The sequence below is a fragment of the Anomaloglossus baeobatrachus genome, chromosome 12 (genome assembly GCF_048569485.1).
Source record: "Anomaloglossus baeobatrachus isolate aAnoBae1 chromosome 12, aAnoBae1.hap1, whole genome shotgun sequence".
In the NCBI taxonomy this organism is placed as follows: Eukaryota; Metazoa; Chordata; class Amphibia; order Anura; family Aromobatidae; genus Anomaloglossus; species Anomaloglossus baeobatrachus.
The window spans coordinates 91,404,534-91,423,000 of NC_134364.1; the positions used below are offsets into that span (position 1 = coordinate 91,404,534).

Consider the following 18,467-nt stretch of genomic DNA (forward strand, 5'->3'; position numbering starts at 1 on the left):
ACCTGCAGGGAGCTCATCCCTACACATGAATCCTGTGCACATGCAATGATTCTATAACAACCCCAATCCGTGAAAATTATGTGGACCGGTGGTGAATAGGGGTCGACACTCACCTTTAACTGGAAATGCCCAAATGTCACTGCTTCATCCTGGTCAGCCAGAGAAGAGCAGTGTCCGATGGCAGCTGACCCCTCAATTCACTGACAAAGTGGTCACCGAATACATAGGAGAGTTTTGAGTCTTTCAATGATTTCTGTCATGTGACCCCAACACCACACGGACACAGTCTTGAATATGAATACATTTATTTACAATAAAAGATTTTCCCATATTTACAGCAAAATAAGACAATAAGGTACAAAGCAGGAGGTGGGAGATGGACGGGGAGGGATCCTGACACGAGGAACAGATCGGGAGTATATAGGAGGCAGCTGCGATCAAGTGTGTAGATATAAATATCCGAGCACGGTGACAACATGCAAATAACAGGGGGGAGGGTGACTGAGCACGGAGTGAGGGGAGAGGAGTGTATCTGTGTATACAGGAAAGGGGTCTACAGAAATTACAAAGCTCCTAATGGTACTGGATTTAACATTACCGCAGATGTTAGAATAAAGGGGGCTCGGTAATCCTATTCCACACATCCCTCCACCCAACTCAGCTGGCAGATACCACATGCCAAGCGGTACTCAGGTTTCAATCTACAACATATATGGAAGAATCGTGGGGTAAATTGAGACCCCCCAACCCCCATCACAGGTCTCCAAAATACATTATAGCCTCAATATATATATAGAAGAGTTGTGGGGTGAGGATAGACCCCATTACAGTACCCCAATATTCATTACAGCCCAATCAATCGCAAGCAACCTAACCATGTAGCCATGGCTTTAGAATGGTCATTACCTTCCTTACCAATTTGGGATCCCTACCTTTAATAGGTGAAACAAAAGTTGTACATAGCAGAAAATCACTTCACAAGGTGCAACAACTAAAATGGCACCTATCATGTTGTGAACTAGGGAACCGTCCGGCAAAGGTTTACTTTCATTTACAAGAAGTATTCCAGTTCCACTCCCATTTGCATTGGTAAAGTAGAGAGCCAGCGACATCACATCCATATCAGCCGACCATTATTAACTGTCAGTAATGTCACCTGCTGACACAGAAGGGAGGAAAAGCTGAGATACCCCTTTAGTGACTGAGAAGACGTCTTAATAAAGGGAAAAAAAATGAATCCACAAAGTTTATGATTTACCCTTTCAATGGGTATTCTGAGCCAAAAACATTGTCATATGGCTAGGTTATGTCCTCACAGATCCAGAGGGTGGTGTGGATGCAGTACTGTGGCTCCTTCCCTGTGTATCCCCATTAATGGTTATCAGCCAGGCGACAGTTCCCAAATTGACCCTCCCAAGCATACCCCCCGAACAAGCTGCAGGTAAACTGTGTTTCAATGTTGTCCAGCCACTTACTGAAAGCGCAGCTACAGGGAGAAAACGTTATTCCTTCCAGAAGGGGGCTGCCAGGAGGAATAAGGTTTGATCCAAAAACATACTGATAGGGAATTTAGATTGTGAGCCCCAATGGGGACAGTGTTGCCAATGTATGTAAAGCGCTGTGGAATTAATAGCGCTATATAAATGAATAAATATATTATATTATTGTCTGTTGATAGCCACACTCAATATGGTGGCTGAACAGCATTCAGATTAACCCTTTATCTGCAGGCTGACATTTGGGGAGATGAAATATTCCCTTTAAGAACAGAATCACACTTTTCAGTCCCTGAAAGTCACCTCCCGTTGTTAGATTGGGGAACTCATTTGACCACAGATTCGATTGACTTATCGCCTATTAGGAAAATGCTTTTTACCCACACGCAGAATAGTCCTATTGAATAAGACAGGTGAAAATACACAGGGGGTAGAAGGGCCAGCAACTCCAGAACTACACCTTCCAGCATACCCGACTGCACCAGGTGAGCAGGGCATGCTAGGAGCTGTTATGTCATAATACCAGACGTTGCCATCCACTGGTCTACGAGGATGAAGTACAAGGGCCAGCTCTGGCAGACCTCAAGAGAACAGTAAGAGCGTAGAGGGGGGCAGGACAAGGACTGGATGGGGAGAAGGGAAAGATTGATCCCATTGTCATCTCTTTACCTGCTCCTGCTTATAAAGTCTGATACGCGCGTTTGTGTGGTGAGCACATGCTGAATTATTGCTACAGGTCCTCGTGGACCAGAATCTACCCAACAAGCTACGGTGCCATCCAAAAAGGCATCTGTTGTTTGGCCCGCTGCTGGGAGGCGGGATACTGGTATCCTACATTCCACCCCGGAGAGAAGGAACCCGTACTCTTGTGCCCCCCATGCTCCTCCTCCTCGTCAGATGAGTCTCCGGCGTATGCTACCAGCCCAAACGTTTTATCAGCCTTCATCTTTTTGGTGGGAGAATCTGTAAAAAAAGAAAAAACGAAACAAGAGCCGACGAGGGGGGGGGGGGGGAATCAAAAACAAGGAGGGATATGGACACAACCAGAGAGAAAATACCCGCATCCGTTAATTCGGGAGAAATAAACACATTAGTCGGGAGTTTTGTGAGGGTTCCCCCCGGGCGGGTCACGCGTCGGGTCAAGCACAGCACAGGCACGCAGTCCACGGTCATGGAAGAGAAGAGCAAATGGAGAGAGAAAAAAAAAAAAAAAAAAAGACACAAAAAAAATACAAAAATATGCAGTTAGAGATGACACCTGAGACTGCACCAAGCTGCCCCCCCAGCCGATGTATAATGGGTGGCAGGAGCAGTATAACATACACAGGGCCGTCTCTAGGCACCGGCAGCCTGCAGAATCCGGGGAGGAGGCGAAAATCTGGCGGGGAGTGGGGGTTCCACCTACCGGGGCTCACAACACTCACCATCTGCACCCTCATAGCTCCGCAAGCTGCTGCGCTCCTCTGGACTCCTCTGCGTTGTCAGTGGCAACCCTGGTGGGGGCATCAGCTGCCTGCAGGGGGGTTAATAACAGACTGAATGTAACGACAGCTGTGAGACCCAGACCTTGCGGGCATCTATGCTCACGGCAGGTCCCCTGGGTGACTGGCCTACAAGCATGATGATGGAGCCCATGGAGTCTCATCTCACCTGTCCCTCTCTCGCTCCTTGCCGACGGCGGTGTCTGGTTTGGCGACTCCAGCGTCCATTTTATTCTGGCCCAGGAAGCCTGTACCTAAATTAGTCATATGAATGGGTCCATGCTATGAGCAGAAAGACACAGTGGCATTATTAGCAATACTACAGGTGCGTGCCATCTCCTACTCCTGCTGCATGGGGGGCGGGCAACCGGGCTACCCAGAAACCCCCTAGGACTACAAGAACTTCATCAGTATGAGATCTGCAGTCCAGAAATTCCCTTCTATCACAGAGGAGACCCCCTACTGGGACCCTTTCTAATGAGCCAAATGATTGAGGCACTAAGGGGTACTTTGCACACTACGACATCGCAGGTGCGATGTCGGTGAAGTCAAATTGAAAGTGACGCACATCCGGCATCGCAGGCGACATCGTGGTGTGTAAAGCCTAGATGATACGATTAACGAGCGCAAAAGCGTCGTAATCGTATCATCGGTGTAGCGTCGGCGTAATCCATAATTACGCTGACGCGATGGTCCGATGTTGTTCCTCGCTCCTGCGGCAGCACACATCGCTGTGTGTGAAGCCGCAGGAGCGAGGAACATCTACCGGCGTCACCACGGCTCCCGTAGGATATGCGGTAGGGAGAAGGTGGGCGGGATATTTACATCCCGCTCATCTCCGCCCCTATTGGTCGCCTGCCGTGTGACGTCGCAGTGACGCGGTACGACCCGCTCCCTTAATAAGGAGGCGGGTCGCCGGCTAGAGCGTCGTCCCAGGACAGGTGAGTCCATGTGAAGCTGCCGTAGCGATAATGTTCACTACGGCAGCTATCACAAGGATATCGCAGCTGCGATGGGGGCGGGGACTATCGCACTCGGCATCGCAGCATTGGCTTGCGATGTCGCAGCGTGCAAAGTACCCCTAAGAGTCAATGTCTCCCAGTGCTGATCACTAGATCGAGAGCGATGGCCATAAAACCAGAGTTCATACAAGGGGCAGAGAAAGCGAAGGGAGATACAGATGGATAGAGAGGCATTAAAGCACCTGGTAACCCAGCAGACCGGAGTCTTGTTCCTCTGGAAGCTCCTCTGTAAAACGCCGTTTCTGACCTTGAGGGGTTAAGTTGGGAATTGGCAGATGTGCAGTGGCTTGTTTAACAAGAGCAGGCGGAACATATGGACTAGGAATAGGAGCCTGAAGAAGAGGAAAAAAACATTAAACAGTTACATCCTGTACTATACTCCAGAGCTGCACTCACTAGTATGCTGGTGCAGTCACTTACTGGAATAGCGGTCACAGGTGGTTGCACTTGTGCGATCGGATACTGTGTTGGTATAGGGGGTACAGGAGCGGGCATGGTGGGTACAGCGGCAGGTACTGCTGGTACTGGGCTGCTCATTGCAGTGGGTACTACATATGGCACTTGCACCGGTTGCTGTGGCGGTATGGCTGGAACCACAGGAAAACCAGCCTGGTAGCCATTTGTTGCATAGTATGGAGGCTGGATAGGAACAGTTGATATCGCTGGTTGCTGAACATAGCCTAAAAAAGTGAGTTTGTAACAATGTGTTAGTGCAGGTAAAATGCATCTCTGGAGTCGCAGCTGTTTTGCTCACACGACTGAATAAACCTGAAACAACTGTAACAGCCGTCACAACTGATACTGCCATTCACTGACAGGAAGCAGAGGGGAGTCTGGTGTCCAGACAGTGGGCTGACGTACCGGGCAGAGGAGCAGGCGACGTAATCTGACTCAGGAACCTGGAATACTCTGCATGGACCTGCAGGACAGAAAGCCATTTACACAATTAAAGGGGTGGTCTTGCAAAGAACATCATCTTTGTATTTATCTTTCTGTTAAAGACCGCAGCTTCATATATACCACAGACCAGATGAAACGGCACGGCTACATGCAGAAGTTGGTGGCCGTTCCCATTCACTTCAATAGGAGATGCCACTGCAGTGTATATGGGGGGCCAGGACCATCATGCCTGGGTGGATGTTGCATGGTGCAGTCAGCCCTGGCTCTGCCTGGGAGCACGGCTGCTCTCTGACCATACATTTGCTGTCGGAGGGCAGTATCAGCACAATCTCACTTCACAGACTCTGCTTTCTTCACCCTCCACATTACAACTACAAGTGAGGTCTGGGTACTCACTGTTTGCAGGAGGTTCTCGCACAACTTCTTGGCAGATGCTAGGCCTTCAGGTTTTGGGTGGCTGTAGAGAAGGAGAGAGAAAACACTCAGATATTCACACCATCTGCACCGCTCCACTTCTCCGCTCCTGTATCAGGAGGTAAGTGGTGCCCAGAAGGTTGTGTAATCACAAACCTGATATAGATGTACATGGGCTCGAAAGCCTCCCGGCCGGACGCGGGCTCTATGCACCCCGAGCCTTTCCCCCTCAGGAAAACTTTGGCACCAGTTTCTAACTGAATGTGCTGGAGGTAGGAGCAGAGTGGCCCTTCCACCTTCTCCTTCACATTGAAGGTGACCACGGCGTGCTCCAGCCCCACAAACAGCTTGTCCTGGACATAGTGCAACTAAAAGCGGAAAACAAATCTGAGCTCTCCGCACCCCAACATCTAAAAGGCAGGTATTAGGGTTGGAAGGAATACATACTCCGGACTGGAACGAGGGCTTGGGAGGAGCCGCAGGGGCTGCTGGCGTCACAGGGGCCGATTGGTGATACACGGTAACCGTGGCACCGTTGAAGGTCGGGCTGGAGCCAGTGGCAGCTTTAACAACTCCGTTAGTAATGATTTCCTTAATTCTATTCACTGCTCCTGAGAACGTAAATAACGGAGCCTGTCATATTGCATGTATCATGCTGCATCGCGTCGCACATCACCTTGAGACCTCACCTCATCTTGAGACCCACATATCACCACACGACAATATGCCACACCCCCACACCTCACCCAGTTTTACCCATGCAGTGCTCCACCCATTTGGTGTCGCACCCACCCACCTTGCGCAAGACATCACCGTGGTACAATTACAATATGCCACTTACGGTCCACAAGATCCCTTGTCTGGCCTTGAACGTGGAGATAGAGCGGCCGATCCCTGCCAGAAGGAAGGAACAGACAGTGAAATGAGAAATGGGCACCACGGGGTAAAGTTTCCACCCCCTACCCAAATACAGCCCTCTGGCAAAAATTAAGAGACCACTGCAAAATTGTCAGTTCTTATTTTTCTCTTTATAGGTATATTTTTGAGTAAAATGTAAATTGTTCCTTTATTCTATAAACTACTGACAACGTCTCCAAATTGCTAGCAATACATTTTGCATTTATTTTCTGAAGATGAGAAAATAACAAAACAATGCACAAATAATGCAAAGAAAACAAGTTCATAATCATTTAGAAACAATTTTTGCCAGATCTGTAGATAGATCCGGGAATATCGCATTAAATGGAGGTAAAGGGGATGTACTCATTACCCAGGGATCAGGTCAGGTTGGCCAGACCCACCCCTGATAAGGATACCCCAAGTCTCCCCACTAACTGTCCCAGGATCAGAGGTGCCCTCTTACCCCCGCTAGATTGCACGTACCCTGGCCCTTTGACTTTCTCCTCCGGTGTCATGTATCGCCCCCTGGTGGATACAGCAGCTCCGCTCAGCCGGCTGATCTGCAGAGGGGGAGAGCGTGGAATGTAATGATCGCTCTCCTCACAATCTGTGGTCAGAGGGCGGTGCACCCACCTCATCCTGCGTCTGCCCCCGGGTCAGCAGATTCCGGCAGGTCTGGGGAACGTCGTTGATCTCCACTTCAGCCACCACTAGGTCGTCTTTGCTCTTGGTAGCAGCTGGAGGCTTTGCAGCGTCCGGGACCTGGAAAATATGAGGGTGAGTGTCAGCGACAGGGTGGAGACATGGGGCCCAGGGCAGTGGCCCGGTGACCCTGCCGGATGCCCTCACCTTGTCCGGCATGCTCAGGGCAGGCTTGATCTTCCCCTTGGCCATCAGCATGGCGTTGATCTTGGCAGCCACAGCGGCCGCTGCGTCCAGGGCTCCAGAGGGGGCGCTCACCGTCTCACACACCGGCAGTTTGTCCTCAGAGGATGGCATGAACATAGTGGTGGGGACGGGTGGGATAACCGGCATCACCCCGGGGTGGAGGAGGCCGGACGCTGCAGGGCCAGGCTGGTCCCATTTACTTCTCCGTCTATAAACATAAAAAGAGAAATGAAAACAAGATGTCCAATCCCAACATGACTGTACCCGGGACTGCAGGAGCCTCAGCGCCCTACACTGGGCCACAAGGGGGACCCCACAGAGTGAGGGCAATATACATCAGCACTCCTCACCCGCTCATCGCTGACCCGGGACTGCAGGAGCCTCAGCGCCCTACACTGGGCCACAAGGGGGACCCCACAGAGTGAGGGCAATATACATCAGCACTCCTCACCCGCTCATCGCTGACCCGGGACTGCAGGAGCCTCAGCGCCCTACACTGGGCCACAAGGGGGACCCCACAGAGTGAGGGCAATATACATCAGCACTCCTCACCCGCTCATCGCTGACCCGGGACTGCAGGAGCCTCAGCGCCCTACACTGGGCCACAAGGGGGACCCCACAGAGTGAGGGCAATATACAACATCAGCACTCCTCACCCGCTCATCGCTGACCCGGGACTGCAGGAGCCTCAGCGCCCTACACTGGGCCACAAGGGGGACCCCACAGAGTGAGGGCAATATACATCAGCACTCCTCACCCGCTCATCGCTGACCCGGGACTGCAGGAGCCTCAGCGCCCTACACTGGGCCACAAGGGGGACCCCACAGAGTGAGGGCAATATACATCAGCACTCCTCACCCGCTCATCGCTGACCCGGGACTGCAGGAGCCTCAGCGCCCTACACTGGGCCACAAGGGGGACCCCACAGAGTGAGGGCAATATACATCAGCACTCCTCACCCGCTCATCGCTGACCCGGGACTGCAGGAGCCTCAGCGCCCTACACTGGGCCACAAGGGGGACCCCACAGAGTGAGGGCAATATACATCAGCACTCCTCACCCGCTCATCGCTGACATGGCGACAGCTCCGCTCTCCGCCTTCACGACAACCTCCAGGCACGTCACGACGTACGAACGTCGTTGTAATACAGGCCACGCCCCCTAACAGTTGTATAGAGCGCCTCTCTGTGTACAGCCGAGTCGTGCGGGCGCCGTCTGCGTGTCAGACGGTGTAACTACAACAGACGTCACGTCTACTAAGCAACTAATTGGAACTCAGCTTGTATTCTGAAAAGCTTTGGAAAAATGTAACCTGGATTCTGACTGGATGCTTTGACACAGTAAAAACTTTATTAGTATTGTTCATGGAGACAAACTTATGCTTCCTGCTTGGCTACTTATTCAGAAATCTTTATAGCCCAAAGCTTCTCCCACACGCGACTGGTCGCACAGCAAATGACGTCATCAATAGGCGCTTTTACATTTCCGTTAGCCCAGCCGGAATAAGAGAATTCTAATCAAGTTACTGATCACGTGGTCATGACATCATCAAAGCGCTATTTGTTTTTTTTTGTCCGCTGTGTTATACCTATTTCTCTCCGTCCTCCATCTTGTCGGAGCCTTAGTCATGAGCTCCCAACGGGATACCGCCTCAAAAATGGCTGCGGCACCGGAGACAATCAGACTCCGACTGTGTTTCCACTAGCTCGTAGTTGAGGGCGGTGTGGGTCTGCGAGGAACGGTGGCGAGGAGAGAGGGAGCCGCGCTCGAAGTGTGAGGTGAGGTGTCTGTGCCAAGCGGAGGGAGAAGGGGTGCGGGACCCCAATACTGGAGGCTGCGCTGCTGAGTTTAACCCCTTCCTGCCAAGAAGAAATCGCATCATTCACCACCGTCCTGAAACGCGATAATATCCATAGTGTTATTTAGCCACTGGTAAGGGGGAGGCCATCATTTTATTTTATTTTTTTGTTGGGGAGGATTTAAGATATTTAAAAACATTTTTTAAATGTATTTTGTTTTGAGATATTTTGTTTTATTTTAAGATATATTTCATTTTTATTTTTTTAAACTTATTTTCTAAATATTATTATTTTCTTTTTATGTTGTAATTTTTGTTTTTATTTTTTTGATATGTAAAATTCCTACTTTTTTTTTTTTTTTTTTTCATTTGTCAATTTTTTTATGGGGATTTTTAAAAATGTATATTTTCAATTTGAAATGATTTTTGGTTTAATACATTTATTTTAATGTGTTTTTTTTTAAGGTATTTTATTTTTTATTTGGTTTTAAATGTTAAAATTGTGGTAGACAGTCCTGGGGGCTTCATTACACCCCCACCTCCCCCAGTCAAGGACCATAAAGAAGACCCCAGGACTGCCTACTACAATACTCATACATTACCAGTTATAAGTGGGCATTACCATGCTCAGGTACTCGTAACAAGCGGTTGGATGCTCTATTCGGCGCGACCCGAGTACCCGAGTGCAATGCAAGTCAGTGGAGAACACAGAACTGCTTAAATTCCCTATTGACTTCCATCATACCCAGTACACGAGTCAAGCCTATCCGAGCATCTGACTGTTAGTTACGATTACTGTGTACCCGAGCATGGCAGTGGCCGCTCACCACTGGCACAGCACAATGTATCAGTATTCTGTAAGGTGGTCCTGGGGGCTTCCTTACAGCCCCTGATGATGTGAGGGGCAATATATGGGAGCCATTTCTTGCAGTGATGTTATTTCAAGGTCACTCCTCTGTGAGCTCCAGCCGCGCAATCACAGGCATAAGATGGCTGTATAACTCAGCTCCTGAGCCAGTTTATACTGTGATAAATATGTCCGCCATGGGTTGTTGAGGGGTTATACTTACCAAGACATGTTGTAATGGTGGCCGACGTGCTCCATCCACATCATCCTCACATCTTTCTTTACATTGCAGAATCAGCATGGCGGACAAGGAGAAAAAAGAAATCATCCATAGGTGCCATGTAAGTACCGCAGCCACTCAGTTCTAGGTGGTAGGTACAGAACCCGTCTTCACCTGGTGCCACCTCACCGCCAGTCTACAAGGGGCCCCTGATATCATCCTTTTCTTCGTCGCTCCATTGGGAGACCCAGACGATTGGGTGTATAGCTACTGCCTCCGGAGGCCACACAAAGCATTACACTAAAAAGTGTAAGGCCCCTCCCCTTCTGGCTATACACCCCCAGTGGGATCACTGGCTCACCAGTTTTCGGCTTTGTGCGAAGGAGGTCAGACATCCACGCATAGCTCCACTGTTTAGTCAGCAGTAGCTGCTGACTATATCGGATGGAAGAAAAGAGGGCCCATATGGGGCCCCCAGCATGCTCCCTTCTCACCCCACTGGTGGTTTGTAAGGTTGAGGTACCTATTGCTGGTACGGCGGCTGGAGCCCACATGCTGTTTTCCTTCCCCATCCCCCTGAGGGGCTCTGAGGAAGTGGGATCTTACCGGCCCCAAAGCCCTGAGGCCGGGCTCCATCCACAGACCCATTGAACCTGCTGGATGTGGAGCGGGAGTGCCGTTCAGGGACATGGCCCTGCACCATTCAGGTACTCTGTGTCCCCGTACACACAGGCACAGCACACTCCAGACTTGCTGGGTGTGCTAGTGCGCCGGGGACAGTAAAGGGTTACAGTCACTGCAGCCTAGCTGAGTGACTTTATTTATTGGGAACTACCGCGCCGGACGCTCCGGGAGCGGCGGCGCGGCTGGGACTTGTAGTGCGCCGGGGACTTAGCGCCGACCGCGCTTTTACGGCGGCGGCGCTTATAAATCCAGTCCCCGGCTTTTGCGGCCTAGCTCCGCTTCGTTCCCGCCCCCACCCTGTCAATCAGGGTAGGGGAGAGACGCTGTACAATCAGCAGCGCCGAGGGCTGGAGCCTTATTTACATGCTCCAGCCCTCTCACTGGACACTGTGGGACGCCGGTTTCCCGCTCTGACTAGGGGCACGCCCACGGCCCGCCCCTACTCACACGAGCTGGAGAAGGACGCCGGCAGCCATTCCTGCAGTCCGAGCTGAGAGAACGGACTCTGGGCAACCAGGCACAGGACTAGGGCGACCACACACCCGCTTATAGGCGGGCGGTAAGCGGCACCTGAAGTGCTGACACTAAATACCGCAGTTTGTCCATTTGTATTTTATGCTTACACTGCATAGGTCGCTATTTTTGGCTATATGCCCTCTTAGATGGCGACACATCAGCAGCAGGAAAGCATGGGTGCTAAAGCACAGGCTTTCTATGCTGCTTGTATTGCACGTACTGAGGTGTTCATGTGTATTTATGCTTGTATGCTATACACTGCACTGTACGGTCGCTAGTCTTGGCTATATTCGCCATAGAATGGCTAGACTACAGCAGCAGAAAAGCAAGGGTGTTGAGGCACAGGTTTTTTTCTATGCTGCTTGTTTTGCAGGGGTTGCAGTGTTCATTTGTACTTATGCTTGTATGCTATACATTGCACTGTATGGTCGCTATTCTGGGCTATATTCCCCTAGATGGCTACACAACAGCAGCAAAAAAGCAAGGGTGCCAAGGCACAGGCTTTCTATGCTGCTTGTACTGCATGTGCTGCAGTGTTCATTTGTACTTTATGCTTGTATGCTATACATTGCACTGTACGGTCGCCATTCTTGGCTCTATAAGTCGGCAGCAGCATATAAGCAACACAGGCTTTCGATGCTGTTTTTACTGCATGTGATACTGTTCCACGGCACTGAACCCCATTGTGTGCAATGCTCCCCTGTAGCACTTGGTCAGCCGGGGTCTCTACTTGACGTGACCAAAAGAACCACCTCTCAACCCTGTCCAAGGACAGGGACGGAGTTGCGATGGGATAGAGACTTGCAGTCCGGACAGGCCATGGGCAATCTGGAGCATTGCTCCCTGGCCACCCTCATTTGGAATAAAATCGGTGCTCCGGGGGGGGTCCCAGGACGACTCTCTGTATGATGAGGCAGACGTAGCTCATCAGGACTTTGATCCTGACACCGCTCTCACTCCGGATACACCGGATGGTGACGCCATAAGGAATGATCCTATAGCGTCCATCAATGGAATGTTGGATCTTTTCTCCCTCAGCTCCCCCAGCGGAGGAGTCAGCTTCACAGCAGGAGAAATCCCATTTCAGTAGCTCAAACGTATATTGAGTATTGTTCTCGCCACGCTGACTTCAGAGAAGCAGTCCAGGAACACCACGCTTCCCAGATAAGCGTTTTCTCCAAACGTATTAAGGATACACGTTATCCCTTTCCCCCTGACGTGGTCAAGCGTTGGACCCAGGGTCCAAAGGTGGATTCTCCAATCTCCAGGCTTGCGGCTAGAGCCATAGTTGCAGTGGAGATGGGACTTCACTTACAGATGCCATTGACAGACAGATGGACTCTGGTTGAAATCTGTCTATGAGGCTATCGGCGTGTCGGTTGCTCCGGCATTCACAGCCGTATGGGCACCCTAAGCTTTTCAGCTGTTCTTGCGCAGCTGGTCTTGAGCACATGTACATCTGTGCCGCAGGGGCGTCCGTAACCTCGCAATGTCTGCATTGCGACTTACCCTATTAATGCTGTCCTGGAAGGACAGTCGAGGTTTCGGTCCTTCCCAGGCTCGGGCAGGTCCCAATTGTCCTCGTCCAAAAGGGCTGAAAAGCCTCAGAGGGGCTCAGCTTCCGGCCGGGCTCAATCACGCCCAAGGAAGGCAGCCGGAGGAACCGCTACCAAGGCGGTCTCCTCATGACTCTCAGCTCTCTCATCTCTCCGCATCCGCGGTTGATGGCAGACTCGCTCGCCTTTGGCGACATTTAGCTGCCACAGGTCACAGACCGGTGGGTGAGGGACAGTGTGCCCACGTGCACAGGACAGAGTTCTGTTCTCGTCCTCCGACTCGATTCTTCAGAACGTCCCCACCGAGCAGATGCTCTTCTGCGGGCAGAAGGAGTGGTAATCCCGGTTCCTCTTTAGGAACAAGACACGGTTTTCCTCCAAGCTGGTTGTGGTGCCAAAAAAGGATGGCTCTTTCCGTTCCGTTCTGGACCTAAAACTGCTCAACAAGCACGTGGAGGCCAGGCGGTTCCGGATGAAACCCTCCGCTCCGTCATTGCCTCAATGTCTCAAGGATATTTCCTAGCATCAATAGACATCAAAGATGCTTATCTCCACGTGCCGATTGCTACAGAGCACCAATGTTTTTCTACGTTTCGTGATAGGAAACGACCATCTTCAGTTCGTAGCTCTGCCATTCGGGCTGGCGACAGCCCCACGGGTGTTCGCCAAGGTCATGACGGCAGTGGTAGCAGTCTTGCACTCACAGGGACACTCTGTGATCCCTTACTTGGACGATCTACTTGTCAAGGCACCCTCTCAAGAGGCATGCCAACTCAGCCTGAATGTTGCGCTGGAGACTCTCCAGACGTTCGGGTGGATCATCAACTTCTCAAAGTCAAACCTGTCTCGACCCAATCACTAACGTATCTTGGCATGGAGTTTCATACCCTCTCAGCGGTAGTGAAGCTTCCGCTGGACAAGCAGCGGTCACTACAGACTGGGGTGCAGACTCTCCTTCAAGGTCAGTCGCACTCCTTAAGACGCCTCATGCACTTCCTCGGGAAGATGGTGGCGGCAATGGAGGCGGTTCCGTTTGCGCAGTTTCATCTGCGTCCACTTCAATGGGACATTCTCCGCCAATGGGACGGGAAGTCAACATCCCTGAACAGGAAAGTATCCCTTTCACAGACGGCAAGGACTCTCTGCAAGGGTGGCGTCTTCCCACCTCATTATCACAGGGAAGATCCTTCCTACCACCGTCTTGGGCGGTGGTCACGACAGACGCGAGTCTGTCAGGGTGGGGAGCGGTTTTTCTCCACCACAGGGCTCAGGGTACGTGGACTCAGCAGGAGTCCACCCTTCAGATCAATATTCTGGTAATCAGAGCAGTGTATCTTGCCCTACTAGCCTTCCAGCAGTGGCTGGAAAGAAAGCAGATCCGAATTCAGTCGGACAACTCCACAGCGGTGGCATACATCAATCACCAAGGAGGGACACGCAGTCGGCAAGCCTTCCAGGAAGTCCGGCGGATTCTGATGTGGGTGGAAGCCACGGCCTCCACCATATCCGCAGTTCACATCCCCGGCGTAGAAAACTGGGAAGCAGGCTTCCTCAGTCGCCAGGGCATGGACGCAGGGGAATGGTCCCTTCACCCGGACGTGTTTCAGGAAATCTGTCGCCGCTGGGGAAGGCCGGACGTCGACCTAATGGCGTCCCGGCACAACAACAAGGTCCCAACCTTCATGGCACGGTCTCGCGATCAAAGAGCGCTGGCGGCAGATGCCCTAGTGCAAGATTGGTCGCAGTTCCGGCTCCCTTATGTGTTTCCACCTCTGGCACTCTTGCCCAGAGTGCTACGCAAGATCAGATCCGATTGCAGCCGCGTCATACTCGTCGCCCCAGACTGGCCGAGGAGGGCGTGGTATCCGGATCTGTGGCAGCTCACGGTCGGCCAACCGTGGGCACTACCAGACCGACCAGACTTACTGTCCCAAGGGCCGTTTTTCCATCGGAATTCTGCCGCCCTGAACCTGACTGTGTGGCCATTGAGTCCTGGATCCTAGCGTCTTCAGGATTATTCCACGGGGTCGTTGCCACCATGAGACAGGCTAGGAAGCCCACGTCCGCTAAGAACCACAGACCGTGGAGGATATTCTTATCCTGGTTCTCTGCTCAGGAAGTGTCTCCCTGGCCATTTGCATTGCCTACCTTTCTTTCTTTCCTGCAATCTGGGTTAGAAAAAGGTTTGGCGCTCGGCTCCCTTAAAGGTCAGGTATCGGCGCTATCCGTCTTTTTTCAGAGGCGTTTGGCACGCCTTCCTAAGGTGCGCACGTTCCTACAGGGGGTTTGCCATATCGTTCCCCCGTACAAGCGGCCGTTAGATCCATGGGATCTGAACAGGGTACTAGTTGCCCTCCAGAAGCCGCCCTTCGAGCCTCTGAGGGAGGTTTCACTTTCTAGACTATCCCAGAAAGTGGCTTCTCTGGTAGCGATCACATCTCTTCGGAGAGTGTCTGAGCTGGCAGCGCTGTCATCCAAGACTCCCGTCCTGGTCTTCCACCAGGACAAGGTAGTGCTGCGCCCCATTCAGGAGTTTCTCCCGAAGGTGGTATCCTCTTTTCATCTTAATCAGGATATCTCCTTGCCTTCCTTTTGTCCTCATGCAGTTCATCGGTATGAGAAGGATTTACATTTGTTAGATCTGGTGAGAGCACTCAGAATCTACATTTCCCGCACGGCGCCCTTGCGCCGTTCGGATGCACTCTTTCTCCTTGTCGCTGGTAAGCGCAAAGGGTCGCAGGCTTCTAAGGCCGCCCTGGCTCGATGGATCAAAGAACCAATTCTTGAAGCCTACCGTTCTGCTGGGCTTCCGGTTCCATCAGGGCTGAAGGCCCATTCAACCAGAGCCGTGGGTGCGTCCTGGGCATTACGACACCAGGCTACGGCTCAACAGGTGTGCCAGGCAGCTACCTGGTCGAGTCTGCACACTTTCACCAAACATTATCAGGTGCATACCTATGCTTCGGCGGACGCCAGCCTAGGTAGAAGAGTCCTGCAGGCGGCAGTTGCCTCCCCGTAGGGGAGGGCTGTCTTTGCAGCTCTAACATGAGGTATTTCTTTACCCACCCAGGGACAGCTTTTGGACGTCCCAATCGTCTGGGTCTCCCAATGGAGCGACGAAGAAGAAGGGAATTTTGTTACTTACCGTAAATTCCTTTTCTTCTAGCTCCTATTGGGAGACCCAGCACCCGCCCTGTTTCCTTCGGGATTTTTGGGTTGTTTCGGGTACACATGTTGTTCATGTTGAACGGTTTTTCAGTTCTCCGATGTTACTCGGAGTGAATTTGTTTAAACCAGTTATTGGCTTTCCTCCTTCTTGCTTTTGCACTAAAACTGGTGAGCCAGTGATCCCACTGGGGGTGTATAGCCAGAAGGGGAGGGGCCTTACACTTTTTAGTGTAATGCTTTGTGTGGCCTCCGGAGGCAGTAGCTATACACCCAATCGTCTGGGTCTCCCAATAGGAGCTAGAAGAAAAGGAATTTACGGTAAGTAACAAAATTCCCTTCTTTAGACCATTACTACAAACCCGTTTTGTTTTTCTTCAGCGCTCTATTGGGAGACCCAGACGATTGGGGTATAGCTACTGCCCTCCGGAGGCCACACAAAGCACTACACTAAAAAGTGCAAGGCCCCTCCCCTTCTGGCTATACCCCCCCGTGGTATCACGGGTTCTCCAGTTTTCAAGCTTTGTGCGAAGGAGGTCAGACATCCATGCATAGCTCCACAGATTTTAGTCAGCAGTAGCTGCTGACTATTTCGGATGGAAGAAAAGAGGGCCCATATAGGGCCCCCAGCATGCTCCCTTCTCACCCGTTGATGGTGTTGTAAGGTTGAGGTACCTATTGCTGGTACGGAGGCTGGAGCCCACATGCTGCTTTCCTTCCACATCCCCCTGGGGGGCTCTGAGGAAGTGGGATCCTACCGGCCTCAAAGCTCTGACGCCGGGCTCCATCCACAGACCCATTTGAACCTGCTGGATACGGAGCTGGAGTACCGTTCAGGGACATGGCCCTGCACCATTACAGGTACTCTGTGTCCCCGGTCACACGGACACAGCACACTCCAGACTTGCTGGGTGTGCTAGTGCGCCGGGGACAGTAATGGGTTACAGTCACTGCAGCTTTGCTGAGTGACTTTGTGTTTTGGGAACTACCGCGCCGGACGCTCCGGGAGCGGCGGCGCGGCTGGGACTTGTAGTTCGCCGGGGACTGGGCGCCGACCGCGCTTTTACGGCGGCGGCGCTTATAAATCCAGTCCCCGGCTTCTGCGGCCTAGTGCCGCTTCGTTCCCGCCCCCTCCCTGTCACTCAGGGAAGGGGACAGGCGCTGAGCAATCAGCAGCGCCGAGGGCTGGAGCCTTATTTACATGCTCCAGCCCTCTCACTGCACACTGTCGGACGCCGGATTCCCGCTCTGCCTTGGGGCACGCCCACGGCCCGCCCCTCCTCACACGAGCTGGGGAAGAAGCCGGCAGCCATTACTGCAGTCCGAGCTCGGACTTTCGGCAACCAGGCAGGACGGTGGCGACCATACACCCGCTTATAGGCGGGCGGTAAGCGGCACACATAGTGCTGACCACAATATATATGCAGTGTGTACATGTGTTGTTTTTAACTGCATAGGTCGCTATATGCCAGCTTGGGGAGCGACACATCAGCAGCAGGAAAGCAGGTGTGCTAAGGCACAGGCTTTCTAGGCTGCTTGTATTGCACGACTGAGGTGTTCATTTGTGTTTATGCTTATATGCTATACATTGCACTGTACAGTCGCTAGTCTTAGCTATATTCTCCTGGAATGGCTAGACTACAGCAGCAGAAAACCAAGGGTGCTGGGGCACAGGTTTTTTTCTATGCTGCTTGTATTGCATGGGCTGCAGTGTGCATTGTACTTGTGCTTGTATGCTATACATTGCACTGTATGGTCACTCTTCTGGGCTATATTCCCCTGGATGACCAGTCTACAGCAGCAGAAGAGCTGGGGTGCCAGGGCACAGGCTTCTATGCTGCTTGTATTGCATGTGCTGCAGTGTTCTTTTGTACTTGTGCTTGTATGCTATACATTGCACTGTAGGGTCACTCTTCTGGGCTATATTCCCCTAGATGACTAGTATACAGCAGCAGAAGAGCAGGGGTGCCAGGGCACAGGCTTCTATGCTGCTTGTATTGCTTGTGCTGCAGTGGTCATTTGTACTTTATGCCTGTATGCTATACATTGCACTGTACGGTCACCAATCTTGGCTATATACTTTTAGATAGCTAGTCGGCAGCGGCAAAAAAGCAACACAGATTTTCAGTGCTGTTTTTACTACATGGGATGCTGTTCATGACACCGTCCCATTGTGTGCCTGCTCCCCTGTAGCACGTCGTCTGCCGGGGTCTCTAGCACTTCGTCTGCCGGGGTCTCTACTAGTCGTGGCCAAAGAAACCACCTGTCAACCCTGTCCATGGACAGGGACGGAGTAGTCATAATATAGAGACTTGCAGTCCAGACAGGCCATGGGCAATCTACTTGACCAAAAGGCAGCTCTTCAGGGCTTTGATCCTGACATCGCTCTCGGGTGGTAACGCCATACGGAATGATCCTATACCGTCCATCAATGGAAGGTTGGATCTTTCTCCCTCAGCTCCCCCAGTGGAGATAGGAGACGAACAGGAGAAGTCCTTTTTCAGTATCTCACACAGATATTGAGTATTTTTCTGGCCACGCTGACTTCAGAGAAGCAGTCCAGGAACACCACGCTTACCA

The 18,467-nt window shown here is 51.8% G+C and overlaps 2 protein-coding genes and 1 non-coding gene across 6 annotated transcripts in view; 1 reads left to right on the forward strand and 2 right to left on the reverse strand.

Moving 5' to 3' along the window:
- Window positions 1–288: 288 nt before the first annotated feature.
- On the reverse strand, window positions 289–8,236 carry KHDC4 (KH domain containing 4, pre-mRNA splicing factor). 3 transcript variants are annotated; one of them, XM_075331077.1, is made up of 14 exons: window positions 8,162–8,236; window positions 7,063–7,309; window positions 6,847–6,975; window positions 6,697–6,773; window positions 6,155–6,207; window positions 5,761–5,924; window positions 5,470–5,681; window positions 5,296–5,356; window positions 4,861–4,918; window positions 4,420–4,679; window positions 4,182–4,331; window positions 3,147–3,259; window positions 2,921–3,009; window positions 289–2,459 (listed from the first exon to the last, which is right to left on the reverse strand). In XM_075331077.1, exons 1-14 carry the CDS (start codon window positions 8,176–8,178, stop codon window positions 2,263–2,265), a joined length of 1,827 nt encoding a protein of 608 aa, XP_075187192.1. In that variant the 5' UTR covers window positions 8,179–8,236; the 3' UTR covers window positions 289–2,262. The 3 variants fall into 3 exon arrangements, with proteins under 3 accessions (XP_075187192.1, XP_075187193.1, XP_075187194.1); XM_075331078.1 differs by lacking the exon at window positions 8,162–8,236 and adding an exon at window positions 7,452–7,615; XM_075331079.1 differs by lacking the exon at window positions 289–2,459 and having other exon boundaries at window positions 3,147–3,231.
- LOC142258657 (small Cajal body-specific RNA 4) lies at window positions 5,135–5,264 on the reverse strand. Its single transcript, XR_012727834.1, has one exon.
- Window positions 8,237–8,656: 420 nt separating the features above from the next.
- The window catches only part of LOC142258169 (uncharacterized), a 67,268-nt gene continuing 57,457 nt past the window's right edge, over window positions 8,657–18,467 (forward strand). Inside the window, exons 1-2 of one of the 2 annotated variants that reach the window (XM_075330664.1) lie at window positions 8,657–8,879; window positions 10,039–10,087. In XM_075330664.1, coding sequence (XP_075186779.1) covers window positions 10,046–10,087 — 42 coding nt within the window. In that variant the 5' untranslated portion in view covers window positions 8,657–8,879; window positions 10,039–10,045. Of the gene's footprint in view, window positions 9,034–10,038; window positions 10,088–18,467 lie in introns of both variants that reach the window. The other variant, XM_075330663.1, reaches the window with a different exon arrangement.